The sequence below is a fragment of the Dicentrarchus labrax genome, unplaced genomic scaffold, assembly GCF_905237075.1.
Source record: "Dicentrarchus labrax unplaced genomic scaffold, dlabrax2021, whole genome shotgun sequence".
Classification (NCBI taxonomy): Eukaryota; Metazoa; Chordata; class Actinopteri; family Moronidae; genus Dicentrarchus; species Dicentrarchus labrax.
In genome coordinates, this window is record NW_026136709.1 from 14,214,228 (window position 1) to 14,234,158 (window position 19,931).

Here is a 19,931-nt window from a genome sequence, read left to right on the forward strand (position 1 = left end):
GCTATGTGGCTATCAAGTATCTTTAAAGTAGACCTAACTTCTAAATAAATGAACAAAAAGCACATTTTGTTTGCAAATGTGGTGAAGCAGAAGTAGCTTATGATTGAAAAAAATCAACTTACCACTGAAAATATAAATAGTAAATGTACTACAGATTTATTTGGAGTTTGAGGTAATATGTATAAATACAGTAGTAAGTACAGAGTCATAACTTTAATACTAATAGCAAAAGGAGCAAGTCAGCATTTCATTACTCACTAATTCATACTCATAAAACAGCAAACTCTGGTCCCACAAACTGCTTTGACCAGGTGATAAATTGTTGTTATTAAACAGGTGATGGTGTATGAATAATGACCCCTTGTAGACAGAGAGAGAGAGAGAGAGAGAGAGAGAGAGAGAGAGAGAGATCTTATTGGATTCTTTTAACTGTTACTTCAGTGCGTGGGATGCATTTTAATGTTGTAGCTATCTGAGGAGGAGTAGTTTAACAATAACAATGTGACATATTCTATGTGGTCGTCATATGTTTTATATGTAAATTCCTCATCTGGGACGAAACCATAAACTGGAGTAAAAAGAAGAAGAACACTTGATTTAGTAACGTTCCACCACTGAAATTATATATAATGTTGCACAATTGAGAACATGAAATAAACTTGAGTAACCACGGTTAGATAAAAAATACAGTTGGGTCCTTACTCATATAACATTGCAAGATCAGCAGACATTAGTGAAACAAAAGGAGTACTTTTTTAAGTGTCCTTAATGTAATAGGAGTAGGAGAGTTACATACATGGGTGGAAGAAGTATTCAGATCTATTAGTTCAGTAGTCAAACTTTACTTCTACAGTGTCTGCTTGTCTTATAATCCGCATGACCTCGGGGTTTGTTTACTCTCCTATAACTCATTGTTATAAACATGTTATTGGCTGCAGAAGCAGTGTGTATTTTCAGGTATAGACCCTGAACTCCCCAGCACCTTGTCCATAGTCAAAGTTGTGATACATAACTTTGGTCACACCTACTGGGCCACAAACTGATGTGATTGGTTGATAAAGACCTGTTACCAAACACATCACTACAGGGACAAAGTCTTGCTTTTCTAAATGTTTATAATTATGAAACTTATGAAGCAGAGAATCATTAATCTTAAGTCATGTGATTTTATTTCTTTTCACTGATTAACAGATTCATTTTGTCCATCATTTGAAAACAAAGGGCAGCCTGCGAACTCTGGTTATGTAAGTTCAAACATGTACACGTGCTGATGGATCATAAAAGCCTCGCAGTTACACAAGCGGCTCCTTTTAATGCAATAAAAGCGACTCCTCAGCAGCAGTCTTTGTGTCACTTTCATCCAGAACGCACAATAAACGGTAGGTCATAAGCTTCTTCATTCATGCTAATATTGATGCCAACTTATCGTGTGTTAATTTATTTTCCTTGTGTTTTTTAGATTGACCACAATGGCAAAACACAACATTAGCCTTTTGGTTGCCATAGTGCTGGGACTGATCTTTTTCATTATCACTATGGCATTGACTGCTCTGGCAGCGCCGGGAATATGTAAGTTTAACTGCTTCATTTATATTTTATTACTTTATTATAATTTGTAATATAAGATTCAGTTATCATTTGACTTTTCAAGTGTGTAAAAATAAATTTTTACAATAATTACGGATGTGCACTGTATCCGTTCAGCGCTGTTGTTTTGTGTCCCCCCAGATCCATTTTTGGCGTCCACTGGTAATATTTCAGATGAGTTTGTAACCGAGATCACACCATCAGGATGGACCTTCACTATTTGGTCGATCATTTACATCTTTTTGGCTTTAGTGGTGGTCTATGTCCTCTCCGGCATCTTTAGGAAGTATGTACATTGTTCCTATGCATCAATAAAGGTTATCTGTCTCCTACGTTGTATATTATATGCTGAAGTCTATACATTTACCTCTCTGCTATTTGTTTCTTTAGGAATGCCTACGGTTACGTCTACTGCAGCCCTGCTATTTTGCCACATGGATTTTTTGTGACTTGGTGTGTGAATCTGGCTCTCAACACGGCATGGTTGTTCCTGTGGGACAGAAAGTAAGATGGGAGTTTTTCTGCATATGAATCATAATTTTCAACAGAAATGATTTCATAGTATTGTGAAACCATCTTCAGTTAATTCTTCCAGGAAAACTAAGTGTATATGTAGCACATTTCTAATGAAAAATGCTAGCTCCTGTTCAGACTCAAGGGGATGATTGAGCCTATCCAAGCATGGTTACTAGAGTCTCTAGTCCCAAGTCTTCACCTATGATTAATGAGATCATTGAGGCATTATTGCAATTACTTGAATTTGGACTTTTGAATAATTTTTTTCTGTTTTTTCTGACAATTCCCCCCCCCCGTTTTTCTGAGTAATTTTTTTCTGTTTTTCGGAGTAATTTTCTTTCTGAATTATTGAGATACTTCGAACTCCCGCGAGAACCTCCAACCTGCAAGTGACACCAATGGACCTATGGTGACTGCTGCCCGCACATACATGCCCCATCTTCAACTATCAACCGTACCGGGTCAATTTTGCTATGTTTATATTGCTATGTCTAGCACATCTGAATGGGCTTTCCTTCTAAACAACAGCAAAGTCCTCAGGTGCCTGCGTAGAGTCGACAAACTAATGATAATACCATCTATATGACTTAAAGACAGGACTATCTCCCAGTGTCTTAAACCCAGATCAAAGAATAACTTCAAATGCTCTCTAAAGTCAGATAAAAAATTAGTCTGAAAAACAGAAGAAAAAAAAAATTACTCTGAAAAACAGAAATAATTACTCCGAAAAACAAATACATTTTCAAGTGAATGCAATACGCTTCCGTATATAGAGGACAAGTTGAGTAACAAAGTCTAATATTCTAATATTTTTCATCCCTATCAAAGGTTGATGCCTGCAGCACTGGTTTTCCTCATCCTCATTGCCTCGACAAACTACCTCATGATATTCTTCTCCTGCCATTGCCTCAGCATCTATGGAGCCTGGCTCAACAAATACCACAAAGTAGATCTGTGGCTCCACCGTGTGTTGGTTCGTTAATGTTTAACATATATTTTGGCAAAATCTATTCTCATATGTTTTTCTCCTGAGAGATATCCTGCATATGTCTCTGCATTTAAGTCCTGTCTGTTGTCTCTGCAACAGGTTCAGAATGGTATTGCCATATATGCAACATGGACGACCATAGCATCCCTAGTTAACCTGACCATTGTGCTGACCCATGATGCAAACATGTCACAGACGGACGCTGCCACAGTCTCACTCTCTATTTTGACTGTAGTGTTGTTTGGGTGGTAAGTGTGAAGTAGAGGAAGAAAAATCTGCAATATCTTTAATAAGTTCATAAAAAACTTATTTCTTGAGCAAACGTGTTGGATCTCTCGCAGGTTTATCCTGGAAAACGTTGTCCTCGACAAACACGTGAGGTACATTCTCACCATTTACCCCTTTGTGATCTGGGCACTGACGGGGATATTCACCAAAAACTATAACGCTGCAGCTCCAACGCGCAATAACATCTTCATTGGTGAGGAATTTCAATCATTTTAAACATCTTAGTCTCTATTACATCACCTGAAACAGGATAAATTATATATATCATCAATTATATATGCCATAAAGGACTGATAGTATGCACACTAATGCTTCCCCCTGATATTTCTTTCCACTGTAGCTGCACTGTTGGCTATAGCCTGTACCTTGTTTGTCATGCGGGTATTTTTGGTCGTGTGGAAGAACATCAAACAGCCACTTTATGAAGATGCCAGCCCAGAGGTCATGTCTCCAATGGAGATCGCTGAGAAGCAGAAGACGATATTTAAGTGATGATGCTGAATGTATATTTTTGTGATAAATCTTTCTGTACTGATGCAGTATTGTTTCCACATGATATGTATTTCTTAATGCTTTGTATATATTGTAATTATCTACTTTTTACTTGGAGACACTATAGAAGTGACATGAACTGATGTGATGCTGAAGTCCAATTTAAGTTGTCTTATTAGCTGTCAATACATTGTGTTCTTCTGTTTTGTATACTGTTAAAAATATGTATTGTTTTCCCTTAGTTTTATGCATTTGTGGTATATATGAGATAAACATTCACTGTGTAAATGTATTATGAAGGCTTTTTCTGTAATTGTTTTTTATGCCGTGTGTGGATTGTGTAACTCTTTATATATATAGTTTATTGCATATGGCTTTATCATTTAGTCATATTTACTTTTCAGATAGTCACTGTATGATTTTCGCTGCTTCACCAAGGAGAGGCCGCTTTGGGCGGTTCATTCATGAATGGGTCCTATCATATAATTATATTCCGTTTGCTAATTGAAGTTTGAACCTCCCCTATTTATAAATGGACATTTCTGCTGTTCTGATTGCACTAACGGTGACAACTTCTAGCTTGTTTTTTGCAATAAACATGAAGACTATTTATCTGTGAGTAGGCCTGTTCTGTTGGTTTTGATCATTATTATGTCCCGAAACAATGTTTAATCTTCAGTACATAAGAGATAACGAACACTGCAGCTGTTTAATCAAACAATAATGTCCTTGGTACTGTAGGTCACTTGAGAATGGTTTTATAGGCGGTCTTTGACTTGAAATATATCACACTGAAAAGAAACTAACATGAATCAGAACATACAAGCACTATCAATGTATGTCATCTACAGAAAATGCTTTGCAGTAGAAATACAGCAATAGTGAAACAACATAAATAGAAATAAATAAAAAATACAAGTCTACAAGCAGGTATTGAGCTGCTTATTAAAGGTGTTTGAGTACTCGACAGGTAAAATCATACACGTGATGTGTAAAGGGTCTAATCATAACAGATCAAATCACTGCCAGTCGTTCTCATAAAGATTTAGATATTGCCATGTTCAATATTTGTGATTGACAGTGGGGACCAATGATGTCACTTTTGTTTCACCAGAGGGAGACATAGCCGGTAAATAAACAAACAATTGAAACGGAGGAAAACTGAATGAACTGTGGCAAGATAATGAATGTTCTGCTTTACAAAATTTAACCAAAGGCCACAAAACTTCCACTGAAGTTTCCACTGAAGCCGTGTTTGTTTTGGTGTATGTAACCAACACAAGGATTATTATATACTATATAACTTGATAGAATTTAAATTTAAAAACAAGCACAAAAGGTATGTCATTCATTCAGGAGTCACCTATATGAATGTGTTTTATAAATATCGATCATATGAGGGGAAATGTGGATGGTTTGTTTTATGATTCCCTCCACTGTGGCAGAAGATAAGAGGGGCACGTGATGCTCTGAGTGGTTGTAAACCTTACACAACTAGTTATTCTATAAAATAGACAGTCCCCTGTCCTCTGCACAGTTACTCTGGTCCCTCACACTACGAAAGGTACGTCTTGTTTCTCTTCATCATGTGGGCTCTCTTTTTGTTTTATTGTCAACGTTTTATTATCCTGACTTTATAATGTGGGCACTTGTTTTGGTTTTCCTGCCAACGTTTTATTATCCTGGAGGAATCTCAGCATGCACTAGTGGCACGTGGACCTCTCTGAGGTTACACAAGTTGTTATTAAAGTTGATATGAGTTTTCCGTTTATTTCAGTTTATGAAATTTGAACTATGAAAATAATTTAATTACAGTGACAGACTTTTTAAAAGGTTTTTATAGAGACAAAAGAGGTTACAAGAAAACTGGTGATTTATGAAAAAGATGTAAAAACTTGTGAAACTTTGTCTGAATGGCCTATGAACTTGCTACATGAGGTGACTTATTATCACCTGCAGCTCAGGGAGGTCAGAGGTCAGGTTCAAATGCAGGTCAACACCAATGAAAGCACATTTCTTTGAGAAAAAGTTTATTTTTCATTAATATAAAACACTACAATGTGCCAAATGTAACAAAGTATTGTATATATCCAATGTAATTATGTTCTATAAGTTATCTTCTGCAACATGTTAATAAATGTTTTATGTAACTTAACTTTTATATTTCTAAATAATTTTCATTTATCACAGCAGACCACGATGGTAAAACATAATCCTGGACGTCTTGCTGCAATAGTGGTGTCTGTTGTCGGCTTTGCAATAAGTTTGGTGTTCAACGGGTTGTCTGTAGTTGGCCTTGGTAAGTCAAAGCTTCGTTCATCTATTTTTTGTATTTAACTTGTAGAGGATGTTAAGTAATATTGTGAATGGGCACTGGAAGATGGCTGAGAGATAACAAATATTGGTTTACCTGTTACATTCCTCTCCATTCTCACTCAATATTTGCATTTCTTTCTCCCTAGGTCCCTATGCTACCACCACAGCCAATGTGTCTGCTGTGTTTGACACCCAGATCACACCTTCAGGATGGACGTTTAACATCTGGAGTGTCATCTACGTCTGGCTGACAGCAATGATTATCTACATCCTCACGGGACTTTGCAGAAAGTTGGGGGGAACTTTTATTATTTATTAAAAATATTTATATTTTATTAAAAATAATAGGAAGTGTAGTGCAGTTTGTAATACCCTTTTGGGATACCAGATGTGAGACAAATGAGCCACAAAAAAGAATAGTTGCCAAAATTGGCATTTACTGTTCAGTGGACGTCTATGTTTTCACAACTCACAGACTCCTTTCTGCTCGTAGGAATGGTTATGGCTACGTTTACTGCAGCCCTGCAGTACTGCCTTATGGATTCTTCATTAGCTGGTGCCTCAATCTGTGTTTCAATATTGGCTGGCTGCTTGTTTGGGACAGAGGGTAAGAGTCTCCATCGGAAACTTTTAAATGACTCCTGTGATTATTCTTTTTTTAAATTAAGCTCCATGTAGTACATAACACCGGTTTATGTCTCACACTTCATGTTTTACTGCAACCTAATTCTAACTGTCATAGAAACTATTACAAACAGCAACATAAAACGTGTGTTTTTCTGTTGTTCTTGTGCCTCTCTAAAGACAAATGATTGCTGCACTGGTGTTTCTTATCCTGGTCATCTGCACAAACTACTCCATGATATGCTTCACCTGCCACGGACTTCATATTTATGGAGCCTGGCTCAAGAAATACCACAAAGCAGATTTGTGGCTCCTCCGTGTGTTTGTTAGTATGAATAATATACAGTATTTGCATCATTTAGTGTATATGTTAAGGTTTTATTCTTGCATCTCGAAGGATTTAAGAGTCTATTTTGTTCAGATGTAGTTAATATAATGTGGTTTAAGTGTAAACAGTATAATATTTGCAGGTTCAGAATGGTGTGATGATATACACCACATGGACAACCATTGCAACACTAATCAACCTGACCATTGTACTGAGTTATGATGCAAAGATGTCCTCAACGGATGCTGCCACCATCTCATACTCTATTTTGGCTGTTGTGCTGCTTGTGTGGTGAGTGGTCTTCACTTATAAAATACTTATTAGAGAAATGAAGTGCAAAAACATCAGTGAGATTCTGAAGCAATGTGTTTGTGCTGCGTGTTTCACAGGTTTGTTCTGGAGAACTTTGTACTTGACAAACATGTGCGGTACATCCTCATCATCTACCCTGTTGTGATCTGGGCGTTGTCTGGAAACCTCGACAAAAACTACGATGCTCAATCACCCAGCAGAAATGGCATCTTCATTGGTAAGACTCTGAAAAGAACTCTGTATTAATAATAAGATGATAATCTCTACAATTAGCTTGTAGACATCACATCAACTAAATGTCATTAGACTGATTTCCTGAAACATGGCAGGTATTAAGAGTAAATAAACGCAATACTAATGGAAAATAAATTAGTACTTGAAACTACAAAGTACTTAATCTGACGTTTTAGTAAATTATATCCACAGTGAAGCAAATTTACTTAGAGCACATCTGACACACAGATCCCACTTAATTAAAACGTTACCTCCAAAGTATGAGGAAATATTATAATGCTAATGGGCAGCATAAATCTTTGTGACCACAAATGTCTCTTTAAAAGTTGTACTAACTAGATTTTTTTCCCTTAGTTGTGCTGCTGGCATTAGCCTCTGTGCTGTTTGCCATTCGGATTGTTTTGGTGGTTTGGAGACACATCAAACAGCCATTGTACGCAGACGTCAGTCCTGAAGCCATGGAACCGGCGGAGATTGCTGAGAAGCAGAAAAAGATATTTCGCTAAACATTTTTATAACAAATATGTCATGTATCATAGAAAATAGTATTATTATACGTTTATGGTATTACTTTGTTGATAAGCAAGAGGACAAATGTTTTATTTTGTAAATTTTGATAGATTTAATTTAATTTGATCACATTCAGTATGATTTAAAATTCCCTCATAATACGGCATCATTTGCATAGTTAAATTATGTAATAAGCAACATTATTTTCACCTCTGGCTAACTGATCTCTGAACCTTTTATGGCTCTTTTCTAATATACTGACTGCAAACACAACTCATAGGGCTCTGATAAGGAGACTATTACAACACTACAGAGGGGCACAACACTGTAATCATCACACCACTTTATAGCATAGATTGTATGCTTTAAAGACTTTACAGTGTGTTTGTTCATATCGAATGGCAATTTATATTTCAATGCTAATTGTAGTTTTCTTGAAATATTTATTTGGAATAAAGTATTCATGCAAAGTGTGTTTTAACAGTTCAGCGTGGGCTCTTTTTTCACAATGTAGCAGACTGTCACAAATTAAGCAGCCTAGATATGTGCTACTACTTCAAAAGTCTACACACCATGGATTATCACCAAATACTATTACAGCTGTTTTCTGTTGCCTATTTGGGTAAAGGTGTTGGGTAAAAAGTCACACAGTCACAGGAATAGGGTGAAAAACCTGGAAGATTATTTGAATGATCTTATTATTATCAGATACATGATTATTATCTGCAGCTCATCCTGTTGGTTAGGTATCATCATCAACCTGTAGGGGGCACCAACGATCCGCCACAGTCGGCCTAAGCCTGCCGGAAAATAAAATGTAGAAGAAGAACATCGTGTACCTGCGGTTAGTTTCCCTGAGTTTGATCTTTCAGGCAGCGAGTGAAAGGCTTTTCCCGCTAGCAACAAGCTCCTCCAACAGTTCAAGTAGTCGGATTTCTGTAAAACGTTTATTAAACTCAAGTTTACGATATAATTTTAAGATATAGACTGTGGGTTGGCGTCTGTAAAAGTAGCGATGGTTAACGTTAATGCCTGAGAGGCTGAACTCAGGGCAGGAAGTCGCCGTTCCCCACCAGAGTGCGCGGGTTATTCACAAATTGTAAACAGCGCCATTGTTTTGCTAACGCTAACGTTGGTTGTCTAATGGGCGAAACAGCTGTTTCACCAACCTTTCACACGATTATATAAGTACTCCTAACTTGATACTTAGAGCTCCGGTGCAGATAAATGCTTTCTGGGGGGGCTAACGGAATAAAAGCGGTTATTTCAAACTAAAATGATAGCTAACGTTAGCTAACTGTTAGCTTGGGTCTGTCGTAGTTAAATGGTCGTTTCCGTTAAAAATAAGGATACAGAGATTTCTACCAAACATAAATGGAGACAAAGTACCCTACCTTGGTAAGTTAAAGTCTTCTTATTGTGTTTCCTTTGTGCTCCTGGGCCTGTGGGTGTTTCTATTATTGTGTCCATCCTGTGTGTCAGAATAAAGGCTGTTTAAATGCATTAAATGTTATAACGTTACTAAGGTTACAGTCATTAATAAATAGCTTGTTGTACCAAATAAACAAAAACAGCCTGATGTAGTATTCAAGTGGTGTTATCTGGTAATCTTTTCCCCAATAAATCTACATGCTAACTGTCTGTGATTGTGTCTGTTCACAGAGGAGACCAAAGAGGAAACTCTGCTATCTCACAGATAATGAAAGGTAGTTGTTTTTAAAAGTGTTTTTAAACTATTTGAAAGAGGATGCTTTGCGATTTTATGTAATATTTTAAATATACGATTTTAATATGTTCAGTGTTCTGTGAGTGAACTCTGAAATGTGGGATATCTGCAGTCGTTGCATGTTATTAACTGGGAATTGTAGTTTCCAAAAAGGTTTTATGTTATTTTAGTGTCCATGTGTTCTTGTCACACATTTATTGAACGTATGTCTTGTTGTAAACTGTATGTCTTTCTCTAACATTAGCTTCTGGGGAGATATTCAATCCAATCCAATCCAACTTTATTTGTTAAGCACTTTAAAACAACCAAAGTTGACCAAAGTGCTGTACAGGAGAATAAATAAGACATCATAAATAAAAGACATAACAGCTCACATGAGGCGCAAAATAACATATAATACAACAATAAAATGAAAAGACATAAATAAAAATAATAACCATGCAATAACAAGCAATCAAAAAGTAAAAATAACAAATACAAAAAATAAATCAAGTAAATAAAGTCGACATCTTACTAGGTGTCAAAGGCCACAGAGAAGAGATGGGTTTTAAGACTGGTTTTAAAAACAGACAGAGAAGAGGCCTGTTTAATGTGCAGAGGCAGATCATTCCATAATTTAGGAGCAGACACAGCAAAGGCACGTAAACGTAAAATGTAGATTAAATGGTATTAATAATGTTGAAATGTTGGTCTTTCAGTTATTATAACCTGACGTTTGTGTTTTCAGTCCATCCAAACAATGGGCAGGAACACTGACATTGGGAGACGTGGATAAGATGTTTGATGACTTGGGTGAGTGTGTGATTTGCTTTTTTTTTTGCTGCAGTTTGTTTTGCATTTGCTTTATGTTAACCTATACTTACCTATTCTTTTTTTTAAAATTTTTTTTTCAGATCCATCCTCACATGATGACGGTGACATAGTTCCCACATCTCCTCTGCTTCAGACCTTTGATATTGAGACAGACCACAGTAAGAGAGAGTCTCATCCAGTCCCACAGGAAGGACATCTAACAGAAAAACCAAGATGCCAAGTGGTAATGAAACAGTCAGTTGCTACAATGACTTCTACTGATATTACAAATTTAGTAGTCCAAAAAGTGTTTTGCTCTGATATTGGATAATAATAAGGTAAAATATCTTAGAGTCACAAATCTCTGATGGTTGATTTAACAGATTGATTTTTTGTTCAGTGTTGTTATGTCCTCACTTGGGAAAGTGCTGAAGAGCCAGAAGTAGAACTAATTTAATTCACTGTCTGCCAGGCACTCCCAACATTTTCACAAAGGTCCAGCATGTAATGTTAATAAGAATCTAGTGGCACAACTGTAATATAATATCCACAGGCATGTTTTCATTAGTGTATAATCACCTGAAAATAAGAATTGTTGTGTCTTCGTTAGAATGAGCTGTATTTATCTACAGAGGGAGCGGGTCCTCTATTACGGAGTCCAGCATTTCGAACTGCCATGTTTCTTAATTAGCCTAGAACGGACAAAAAAAAATACTGGCTCTAGATAGGGCCTTTCACATTTTTCTGATTAAGTGCTTGTTTATAGACTCAGCAGCTCTTGTATACCCGTTCAAGGGTTTTGGCTACTTTCTTGAATTAGACAAGGTTTTATGTCTTTTAGATGTGTTGAGACTTTAAATGTATGTTTTGTAACTCTTTAGGGTCCTGAAGGAGATGTCCTGGATACTGCAACGAGGTCATTCAGTCCTAAGCTAGAAATTGGTATGAGACTCAAACCTCTTTTTTTATTGAGAAGATAAAATACGTGACCTTTCTAAATTTACACAATGTTATGTCACGTGTCCTTCACAGTTTTTTGTGTTGTGTAGAAACGTTTTTATTGTTTCCTTGTTGCAGATTTGGATGTCCCATTCAAAGCCCATGGGCCAGTGAAGACATCCAGCCCTATTGAAGAGAATATTGTTGTGGAAGGTGTAGAAGAGCTGGACAATGAAAAAGACAGCATTGTGTCCCCAATTCTCTTTCCCTGTGAAGATGAAGGAAAAGAAGAGACAAAGACAGAGCCTTCACCTACCCAGAAACCCCAATGCATTGGGCACGCCACAGAGAAGTAAATACTTATAAATGCCTTTAATGTCCTGAATATAATGTTTGAAATACATTTTTAAAATAATGATTTGGCTGTCAGGAGTTTTGTTTTGATGAAGTGTAGGATTCTAGTGTCAATACTGATGGTCAACACTAACATCAGCAGCCAGTATATTTTTGCTTGTAAATCTACAGCACGTTTGTTTCAATAATTGTCCTTCTCCCTAGAAGGGATGACTCGGAGTTTGAATCTCCTCCAAGCAAGATTACTTTAAGTGCACCCAAGATGTCCAGTCAAAAAAACAAGGGGGAAGGATCATGGTAAGAGTCTTTTAAATCTCAGTGATTAGTTGCTGCAAGCACCCAAACACTCCACCAGTATCTGATAGATTGTAATGCAAAAGGATGCATTACAGTATGATGTTTGATCTTTATTTGTCTGGTAACTGTGTTCATTACTTTGAAAATTGTCTTTTTTAAAATGTTGTACGTGTGTGTGTGTGTGTGTGTGTGTGTGGTGTATATTTACTTTTTTTGCAGCAACAACAGTCACCCAGTCAAAGAAAAAGCACCCAAGAAACCTAAAACACCTGTTTTGGATGGGAAAAGAAAAGCACCAAGGTAAGAAGTAATGACTTTTTAATGTATAGTTAGTTAGTTTTGTGCTTTCACTTTAGATCTGGTGACCTAACAATACTGGATATTTGAAGCCAATATATGTATCAGCATTTGAAAATGTATTACCTGGCATTAAGATTGAGTATTTGTGTACAACGTACTGGCCAATATTTAAGTTTGTATAGTATATAGTCTCGGGTGACAGTAGCGCAGTCTCAGACTTTGCTTCAGAACTGTAGGGTAGCTGGTTCAGGTCCAGCACGCACCAGTCAGTACAGAGTGAAGACTGGTAGCTGGAGAGGTACTTGGAGATCCTAACAATGCTGATTATATTTGTGATAAGACAATATCGGCCTGTTCATATACATGTATGCTCCATTTGGATTCATATCACAGGCAGTTTTCCACCTGTATCATGAGTTTGACAGAGTTTGCTAATAAAATGCAATACAGCAAAACTCATTTGATGCAGCAGTTTAGTGTTTTGTGCATTTTCTCTATTCAGCTGGAGAATTTCGTTCAGTCAATTCTGTTTTTTTTGTTCATTCACAGTCAAGAAAACACAAGCCCATCCGTCTCAGCAGTGAGACAGGAGCCTGAAGTTGCAACTCCGAAGAAAAAGTCAGAAAGCGTCCACGGGCAGCCACCGTTGGAGGTGTCCACCCGAGTGGGAAAAGACATGACGACTTTTCTACAGAAGCTGAGAGATGCTGGAAAGCCTAATCCTGCATGGTGAGTTAAGATTAGAATGCACTTTAATAATTTAATGCAATGGAAATGACCAAAATCTGTACAAAAGGAAATGGATCTGGTCCTTGAATAATCCATTCAATACTTGTCTTATGTTCCAGGAAGTCTCTGTCACCGGTTAAAGTACCCACTCCTCCTGAGCCAGAGGATGATTTCCTGATTCTTGAGGATGATACACCTCTTTGGTTTTCCATACCAAGTAAAACTGCCAGCACTAAGAGACGGGGCATAACTTCCAGCACCGACAAAGACAGCTCAACAGACAAGGGGTCAAAGGATAATCCGCTAGAAACGGCACAACAACAACAGGAATCTGAACAGGAAAACGACAAACTGAGAAGTCAGACTGTAAATCAGAAAATGAAGAGGGGGAAAAGGAAAGAAAAGAAGAATGAAGTGACTGAGCCTGGAAATGACATGCATGAATTGTCCAGTCCTGAGGATCTTCCTGCAGGTGACTTAATGGAAGAGAAACCAGACAAAAAGAAACAACGACTCAAGAAGGCACCATCTAAAGAAAGTGACATGGAAGAGGAGCAACCTAAAGACACAGCCAGCAGGGAAACAGACGAAGAAAGACCTACTCTGAAAATGAAAAAGAAAGCTCAGAAGTCTTCTGAAATGAAGAGATCAAAATCCTCAAAAGATGGGAATGAAAAAGCCAAGACAAGCAGGGCTACGTCATCAAAGGAAGCCAGAAAAGTGACAGATGCTGAAGACCTCGTCTCTCTTTCAGGTAAAATCATCCATTAAACTCTCTTCCTATGTGCTGACATTGAAGGGGTTAATCAATGTAAATGTTTCTCAGTGTATATGCTGCACAACAGAACTAAAATGTATCTGACTTTGAGCTCCACTGACTTTTCGGCAGTAAATTAATTGGAATAGTCTTAATATTTGGTTTAAAAATTTGAACTTTTAAGAGCTTTCATTTTTTATTGTTACCGTAATTTCTCTTGGATGAGAGATCACCATCTCGTTTATTTCTTTATATTTTTCGGACACCCATTAGCTTCCAAACTGTTTTTTTTAGGTTTCCTGCGGTCAACACCAAACAACAACAAAAAATAAAAACAAGTTACGTAATTAACATAGGAATTAGTAGACAATAGAACAAATGATCAAATAATAAAAATGAAGGTATTTTTTAAGAGATGTGTGAAAATATCATAAAAAAAAATGCAGCATTATATATTTTTAATTTTGTTCCCACAGACAAAGAAATTGTGAATTCTGAAGCACAAACAGACCAAAAGGAACAGATTAAACTACCGATTGTATCTGAAGAGAGTTCATCAGACAACAGTCAGATTGTTGGGAAAAGAAAAAGGAGACAGACTGGAAATTGGTGGTTGAGCTGCCAGCAGAGCACAGAGGAAACAAAGGTTACAGACAACCAGCCTACTGTGAAGAAGTCGAAGCAGAACAACAAAGAGCCCAGCGCAGCAGCGCCATCACCTGTAAAAACTAAAAAGGACAGAGTTTTAAAACAAAAAAGTCAGTCACAGCCGGCATCGCCATCCAGTCAGAACACCAATAAGGGTAAAGAAAAGAAAACCAGACGGAACAGAAACAGAAATACAAGAGGAGACACACCAGAAAAGATGAAAGCGTCAGAAGAAGCATTTGATGTGCTTGAGGCAGAGCAGATTGATGAGCAGCAGCAGGAGGTCCCGGACCAGGACCTGGATCCTGTACAGTCTAGCCCTTTGATACACAAAGACCACAGCCTTAACTCAGGTAAGGTCAATGGTGGAAGGTCAAACAACAGCAACTCAAAACAACATTTTAAGTTACAGTTGAATTCTATGTCCAGTTCTCTGCGAGGTACAATTAATACCTGTATTTGAGTTTTGTAAACATAAACACCAACCAATAAGCTTTGTAATTAACTATGATGTGATGTTTTACAGGGGATCAGGTATTTCAAAGAGTATACCATCACGTCTCTAATAAAAAAATGCCCATCACACCACCGCCAGCCTCTCCCAGAAGACCTAGGGAGCAGCTCAGTGCAGCAGAACGGGGGAAACGGAGGAGGAAAGCTCCCAGTAACTGGTGGATGGTTGATGGCCTGTCTGAGGATGTGGAGAGCATCTCCTCACAGCCTCAGCAGCTGGAGCCCAAACCTCGTAAGGAAAGAAAAAAGCAATCTAAACAGAGCAGATCTCCTGGACTTGGGACTCCCACAACTGGCAATGTGGCAGTCTCGTCAACACCACTAGGGGTAGCTCCTGTGCCTCCTCTGAAAGTGAAGCCATTGTCGATTCCAAAGACTGTCAAACGCTCTCTGGCCACCTTTAAAGACATTTTCGCTTCAGTCACAGAGTCCCCGACTGTGGTCCAAAACAGACAAGCAGGTCTGAATAACAAATGTAAAGTCACTGCACGTCCTGTTGTGGAAGTCAGTGTTACTGACTGTACAGCACTCAACAAGACTGATGAAAATATTCTCAGTATGGATGCTGGTGAATCCAACAGCCCCCCAAATCAAGAGCCCCCACAGGACGGCAATGGTCACTCAGAGAACACGTAAGGAGAAGTCTAAATATTGTTCCTCTGAACCTTTGCATCTTATTGTCTGTATACGTTCTTATTATATTTTATTTGTATTTTTTGGCAGGTTAAAAGCCTTAAGAAGTGGGCCATCGTCCATGATTGAGCTTGAACAGTACGAGGAATATGAGGACATGAGTATGTTTTTAAACATTAAACACATTTAAATATACTTATGTATTTATATTTGATGATTTAACAACAGTAGTCTAACATACAACTTCTCGACACCATTCCCTTGAAAATACACAATTTGTGAAGTTTATGAAGGGAAACCACATTCCACATGTTTTGTTTGATCAAGTATTGTTAATAGTGAATTAATAATCATTAATATTCTACAAATAGACTTTTATAGACAGGACTGAAAATGCAAAGAATTTAATTGGTGGACCAATTTCAGGCTTCAGCATTAGACCAAAATATCTGCTACAGTGTGAGAGCACAAGTTGTATTCATTTAAGTGACAGAAAAAGAGCAGCATTATCAGCAAGGCTTGAAGAGTTGTATGTTCTGTAAAGATTTTATGTTTTGGACAAAGAATATGGATGTATAATGTAATAATACATTTGTTCTGTTCTGTTTCTGTTTCTTACAAAACAATAAGAAAAACAGGGGTGTAACTGATGAGTAGAAGCAGTAGAAAAATAATCTTATAATAGTCCATCGTAGTCACAGTAGAGAAATGGCAGTGTGAGTTCAGTCCTGAATAGATGCCACATTTAACAGTTTGACCCTGAAATGCTGCACAGCCACACTGCAATATTTACACAGTGCCCTTTCACCTTCTGTCGGGAATTAAAAATGCAGCTTTGACACCTGGATATGTAGCTCAGGTCAGCATCTTAAACAGCTCCCTCTAGTGGTTTCACTGTTAATCAACTTCAGTGGCAAATATTTGATCTTTGTGTGAGCTAAATGTTGTTTTTATCATTATTAACTTCTACTTTAATCCCTACTTTGTTCCAGGTCTGCCGTCATCCAGAATCCACGCTGTTCTATCTACAGCAGATTTGTGTGCTCCTCCTCTCAAACCACTAATCTTACAGCCGAAGGATAAGGCCAACATGGCAGAGTGGTTTAGGAGTCTCTGGTCTACCACCATTGACAGTAAGAAAATATATCATCTGATTAATAAAGCCACTATTTATGGATGTATTTGCAGTGATTTTATCATTTGCATACTTTACAGAGCTGAGCAAGTTGTTCCAAGAAAAAGTTTCAAACCCGTTTTACATTTTTATTTACACTGTGTTGTATTTTACAGTATATCCGTATTTTTTACATTCCCTTTACATTTCATATGAAGTCTTTCAGAGATTCTTTGTGACTGATAATAATCGTACCAGTAGATTTAGCTAATTCAACTTAAAGTAAAATCTTAACAAACTAGTAGCCAAAGTAGCCAGCTAGGAGGTCTGGGGGCATTTTCCACCTGTCGAAAAAATAAATATGGCTGTAAAAGCCCAAAGTTTGCCTGATTCTAAATGAGAGAAATAGACTACTTGTGCGTTTTGCCCACACTGTAAATGTCTGTAAATGGCTATTAGTATTTGAAACTACATCTACATCTTTTCTGACCGATCAGAACTTTTGTTATTGAGAATCATTAGACCCATTATTTATTTATTTATTTATTTATTGACTGACTTATTCACTGTGAGGCTTATCAAGTCATGCCACAATCATGGTTAATACATTTATTTGCTAGAAACATCAATGTTATGTTATGTTATGTTATTCAATGACAAATAAACAAGGATTTTTTAAAGGGCCAGTGTATAACATTCATGATCTATTGGCAGAATTAAAATACTATTTATAGGTTTTCATTAGTGTATAATCTCCTGAAAATAAGAGTCGTTTTTGTTCCCTTAGAGTGAATCTTTTACATCTGCAGTCGCTACAAGTTGTCTTCCATTGAGGCTGCCATGTTTCTACAGTAGCCCAGAATGGACAAACAAAACACTGGCTCAAGATCGGGTCTTTTGCGTGTTTCATGGCTACTGTAGTTTCTTCTTTGCGCTTGGGAGGGTAGGGTGGAGCGAGGGAGTTAGAATCTGCAACTACACTGGTCCTTTAAGGGGAACATGTTTTTAATCCCATTTCTTATCCAGCCTATGAATCAATAATAATAAATTAAATTATGTATAAAATAAACCGATGCCAAAAATAATGCTGTAATAAGCACAGTGTTAATAAAGATAATTCATCAGTGGACTTTTTAATGCTTACTGCACAATCGTCAAGTTGCTGCCAACAATGTTTTCCAAAGTAGCCAGTCCAATGGATGAAGGGAGAGGATGTCCCCTGTCTGGGCACTCAATTCAGTTTTCATCAATTATTGTGTCAAACACTGAAGATGGCTCTCCACTCTCTACTCAGCAGGACACAACCTCTCAGCTGAGCACACACACATTCATACAGAGCATATGGGGGCGGAACTATTACAGACGGATAGCCTCATTTCTCATCATGCTCGCATTGTTTTGAAGTGGTCATGAAACGTACACGCATAGCGAATTATAAATAACAAAACTGTTTTATTAGAATCAAGAACTGATATAGTAAAGTAATCAGCCGAGCTTATGGAAAGCTTTGTCAGGAAGTAAAGCAAGAACAATGTGGACAAAATTAATATATATCAGCTAATATGCAAAGTTATCTGTATCACACTGATGTCTCAATCAATCAAACGTGTAATAATACAGCTAATTTTAACATAATACGTTTCATATCTCAATTTAAGAGTTTAATTAGTTTTTGCTTTTTTATCTGTGATGTAAAAAAAATGTTTTTAAACAAAACTCATCAAATAATTTCTTATGAAAGGGTACAAAACGAGTAATTATCAGCCAGACCTGCCATTGATTAATTCTTACTGTTTAATATCGTTACAGAGAGTCCCGTGATCACTCCGGACCAGTTTGATTGGTACTTCTATCAAGGCAGAGCTATTGGTTTCCAGGTGGACTTGGAGTATGGCTCCGTCTGTAATGGAAAAATCCTGCTAGGCTCCTACATGAAGAAGCCTCTGTGGGTGGATCACAGCGCCACAACAGTCAGTACACTTCTTACTCTCACTTCTCATGTGAATGTGTTGTTTACGCTCTCCCTCTGTCGTACAGCAGAGATCTTGAAGTAAAGTTAATTTTTTAAATTATTTCTTATTCATTGTTGTTGTTTGTTTTTAAAGGTTTTTAACTTATTAACAAGCTCTGTGAGTGTAACCATCGACGTCAGCAAGTCCAGCTTCTATCCAGGACAGTCCTTCATGGTGCCATGTGGTAAGAATATATCGTTACATTTATTAAAACAGAAATAAAATGTTTAATTGGATATATGTGTATAAGGGAGTTGGGAAGTTTGAAAAACATTTACAAAAGATCACTCAATCAGACCTTTTAGTGGTAATTGTAAAAATCTTTTGTTTGTATTTTACTGATGTTAATGTTCTATTCACACAGGACATGCTTACAGCATCAAGAACAACACTGCACAGCCTGCGGTTCTGTACTTCACCAGGATGTTGGCAGACAGTTCAGACTGAAGTTATCAGCTTCAGCTTGAGTGGTGGCTAAAAAAAAAAAAGCCCTTTTCCCTAAAAAAGAAAGACAACTGATGTGACGTTATTTCTGTATTTAAATTGACTTTCTGTATTGAAATATGAGTTGTAAACTTCTTTGATCCTTTGCTTGTAATGATGTAAATGTAAATAAATCCTTTTTTGCTTTTTGTTACTTGAGTTGTATTTAGCCCATTACCTATGATTGTGCATGTATTGTTTCCAGCCTCTGAGGGGCAGCGTACAACTATACTCCTGTTAAACAGAAAGTTTAGTCTGAATGTGAACGTCATTATCTGCAGTTAATTTTGCAAACAAATTTAATTTGAACAAAATGTCCCTTTAAAGTGTTTGTTTTGTGGTTCATTATCAGGACTAGAATTGTTTCTAAAAATGTGGGGGTTTTTTCTGCAAAATGACCAAAAATGATTATCAGTAAAATGTGTTTAAAGTATCAAAA

The 19,931-nt window shown here is 37.2% G+C and overlaps 3 protein-coding genes across 4 annotated transcripts; all 3 read left to right on the forward strand.

Moving 5' to 3' along the window:
- Nucleotides 1–1,303: 1,303 nt before the first annotated feature.
- On the forward strand, nucleotides 1,304–4,484 carry LOC127369381 (uncharacterized). The gene is made up of 8 exons (XM_051410678.1): nucleotides 1,304–1,379; nucleotides 1,460–1,569; nucleotides 1,729–1,873; nucleotides 1,978–2,091; nucleotides 2,932–3,076; nucleotides 3,191–3,339; nucleotides 3,433–3,572; nucleotides 3,720–4,484. The coding sequence occupies exons 2-8, from the start codon at nucleotides 1,470–1,472 to the stop codon at nucleotides 3,869–3,871; spliced, it is 945 nt and encodes a 314-aa protein (XP_051266638.1). The 5' UTR covers nucleotides 1,304–1,379; nucleotides 1,460–1,469; the 3' UTR covers nucleotides 3,872–4,484.
- Nucleotides 4,485–5,344: 860 nt separating this feature from the next.
- Nucleotides 5,345–8,681, forward strand: LOC127369380 (uncharacterized). The gene is made up of 8 exons (XM_051410677.1): nucleotides 5,345–5,435; nucleotides 6,062–6,170; nucleotides 6,334–6,478; nucleotides 6,681–6,794; nucleotides 6,992–7,136; nucleotides 7,282–7,430; nucleotides 7,529–7,668; nucleotides 8,040–8,681. The coding sequence occupies exons 2-8, from the start codon at nucleotides 6,071–6,073 to the stop codon at nucleotides 8,189–8,191; spliced, it is 945 nt and encodes a 314-aa protein (XP_051266637.1). The 5' UTR covers nucleotides 5,345–5,435; nucleotides 6,062–6,070; the 3' UTR covers nucleotides 8,192–8,681.
- Nucleotides 8,682–9,085: 404 nt separating this feature from the next.
- si:ch211-161h7.4 (nucleolar protein dao-5) lies at nucleotides 9,086–19,646 on the forward strand. 2 transcript variants are annotated; one of them, XM_051411394.1, is made up of 17 exons: nucleotides 9,086–9,593; nucleotides 9,858–9,901; nucleotides 10,649–10,713; nucleotides 10,815–10,957; nucleotides 11,595–11,655; nucleotides 11,791–12,004; nucleotides 12,214–12,303; nucleotides 12,523–12,603; nucleotides 13,153–13,332; nucleotides 13,452–14,086; nucleotides 14,566–15,090; nucleotides 15,264–15,882; nucleotides 15,974–16,044; nucleotides 16,876–17,016; nucleotides 18,807–18,967; nucleotides 19,103–19,193; nucleotides 19,374–19,646. In XM_051411394.1, the coding sequence occupies exons 1-17, from the start codon at nucleotides 9,570–9,572 to the stop codon at nucleotides 19,454–19,456; spliced, it is 3,228 nt and encodes a 1,075-aa protein (XP_051267354.1). In that variant the 5' UTR covers nucleotides 9,086–9,569; the 3' UTR covers nucleotides 19,457–19,646. The 2 variants fall into 2 exon arrangements, with proteins under 2 accessions (XP_051267354.1, XP_051267353.1); XM_051411393.1 differs by having other exon boundaries at nucleotides 9,088–9,593; nucleotides 12,211–12,303.
- Nucleotides 19,647–19,931: the final 285 nt, after the last annotated feature.

Coding starts and splice junctions, on each gene's coding strand:
- LOC127369381 (XM_051410678.1), top strand. CDS start 1,470: ATGGCAAAACACAACATTAGCCTTTTGGTTGCCATAGTGCTGGGACTG. Junction 1,874..1,977: donor CTCTCCGGCATCTTTAGGAA/GTATGTACATTG, acceptor TTGTTTCTTTAG/GAATGCCTACGGTTACGTCT. Junction 2,092..2,931: donor TTGTTCCTGTGGGACAGAAA/GTAAGATGGGAG, acceptor TCCCTATCAAAG/GTTGATGCCTGCAGCACTGG.
- LOC127369380 (XM_051410677.1), top strand. CDS start 6,071: ATGGTAAAACATAATCCTGGACGTCTTGCTGCAATAGTGGTGTCTGTT. Junction 7,137..7,281: donor TGTGGCTCCTCCGTGTGTTT/GTTAGTATGAAT, acceptor TAATATTTGCAG/GTTCAGAATGGTGTGATGAT. Junction 7,431..7,528: donor GCTGTTGTGCTGCTTGTGTG/GTGAGTGGTCTT, acceptor CGTGTTTCACAG/GTTTGTTCTGGAGAACTTTG.
- si:ch211-161h7.4 (XM_051411393.1), top strand. CDS start 9,570: ATGGAGACAAAGTACCCTACCTTG. Junction 13,333..13,451: donor GGAAAGCCTAATCCTGCATG/GTGAGTTAAGAT, acceptor CTTATGTTCCAG/GAAGTCTCTGTCACCGGTTA. Junction 16,045..16,875: donor CGAGGAATATGAGGACATGA/GTATGTTTTTAA, acceptor ACTTTGTTCCAG/GTCTGCCGTCATCCAGAATC.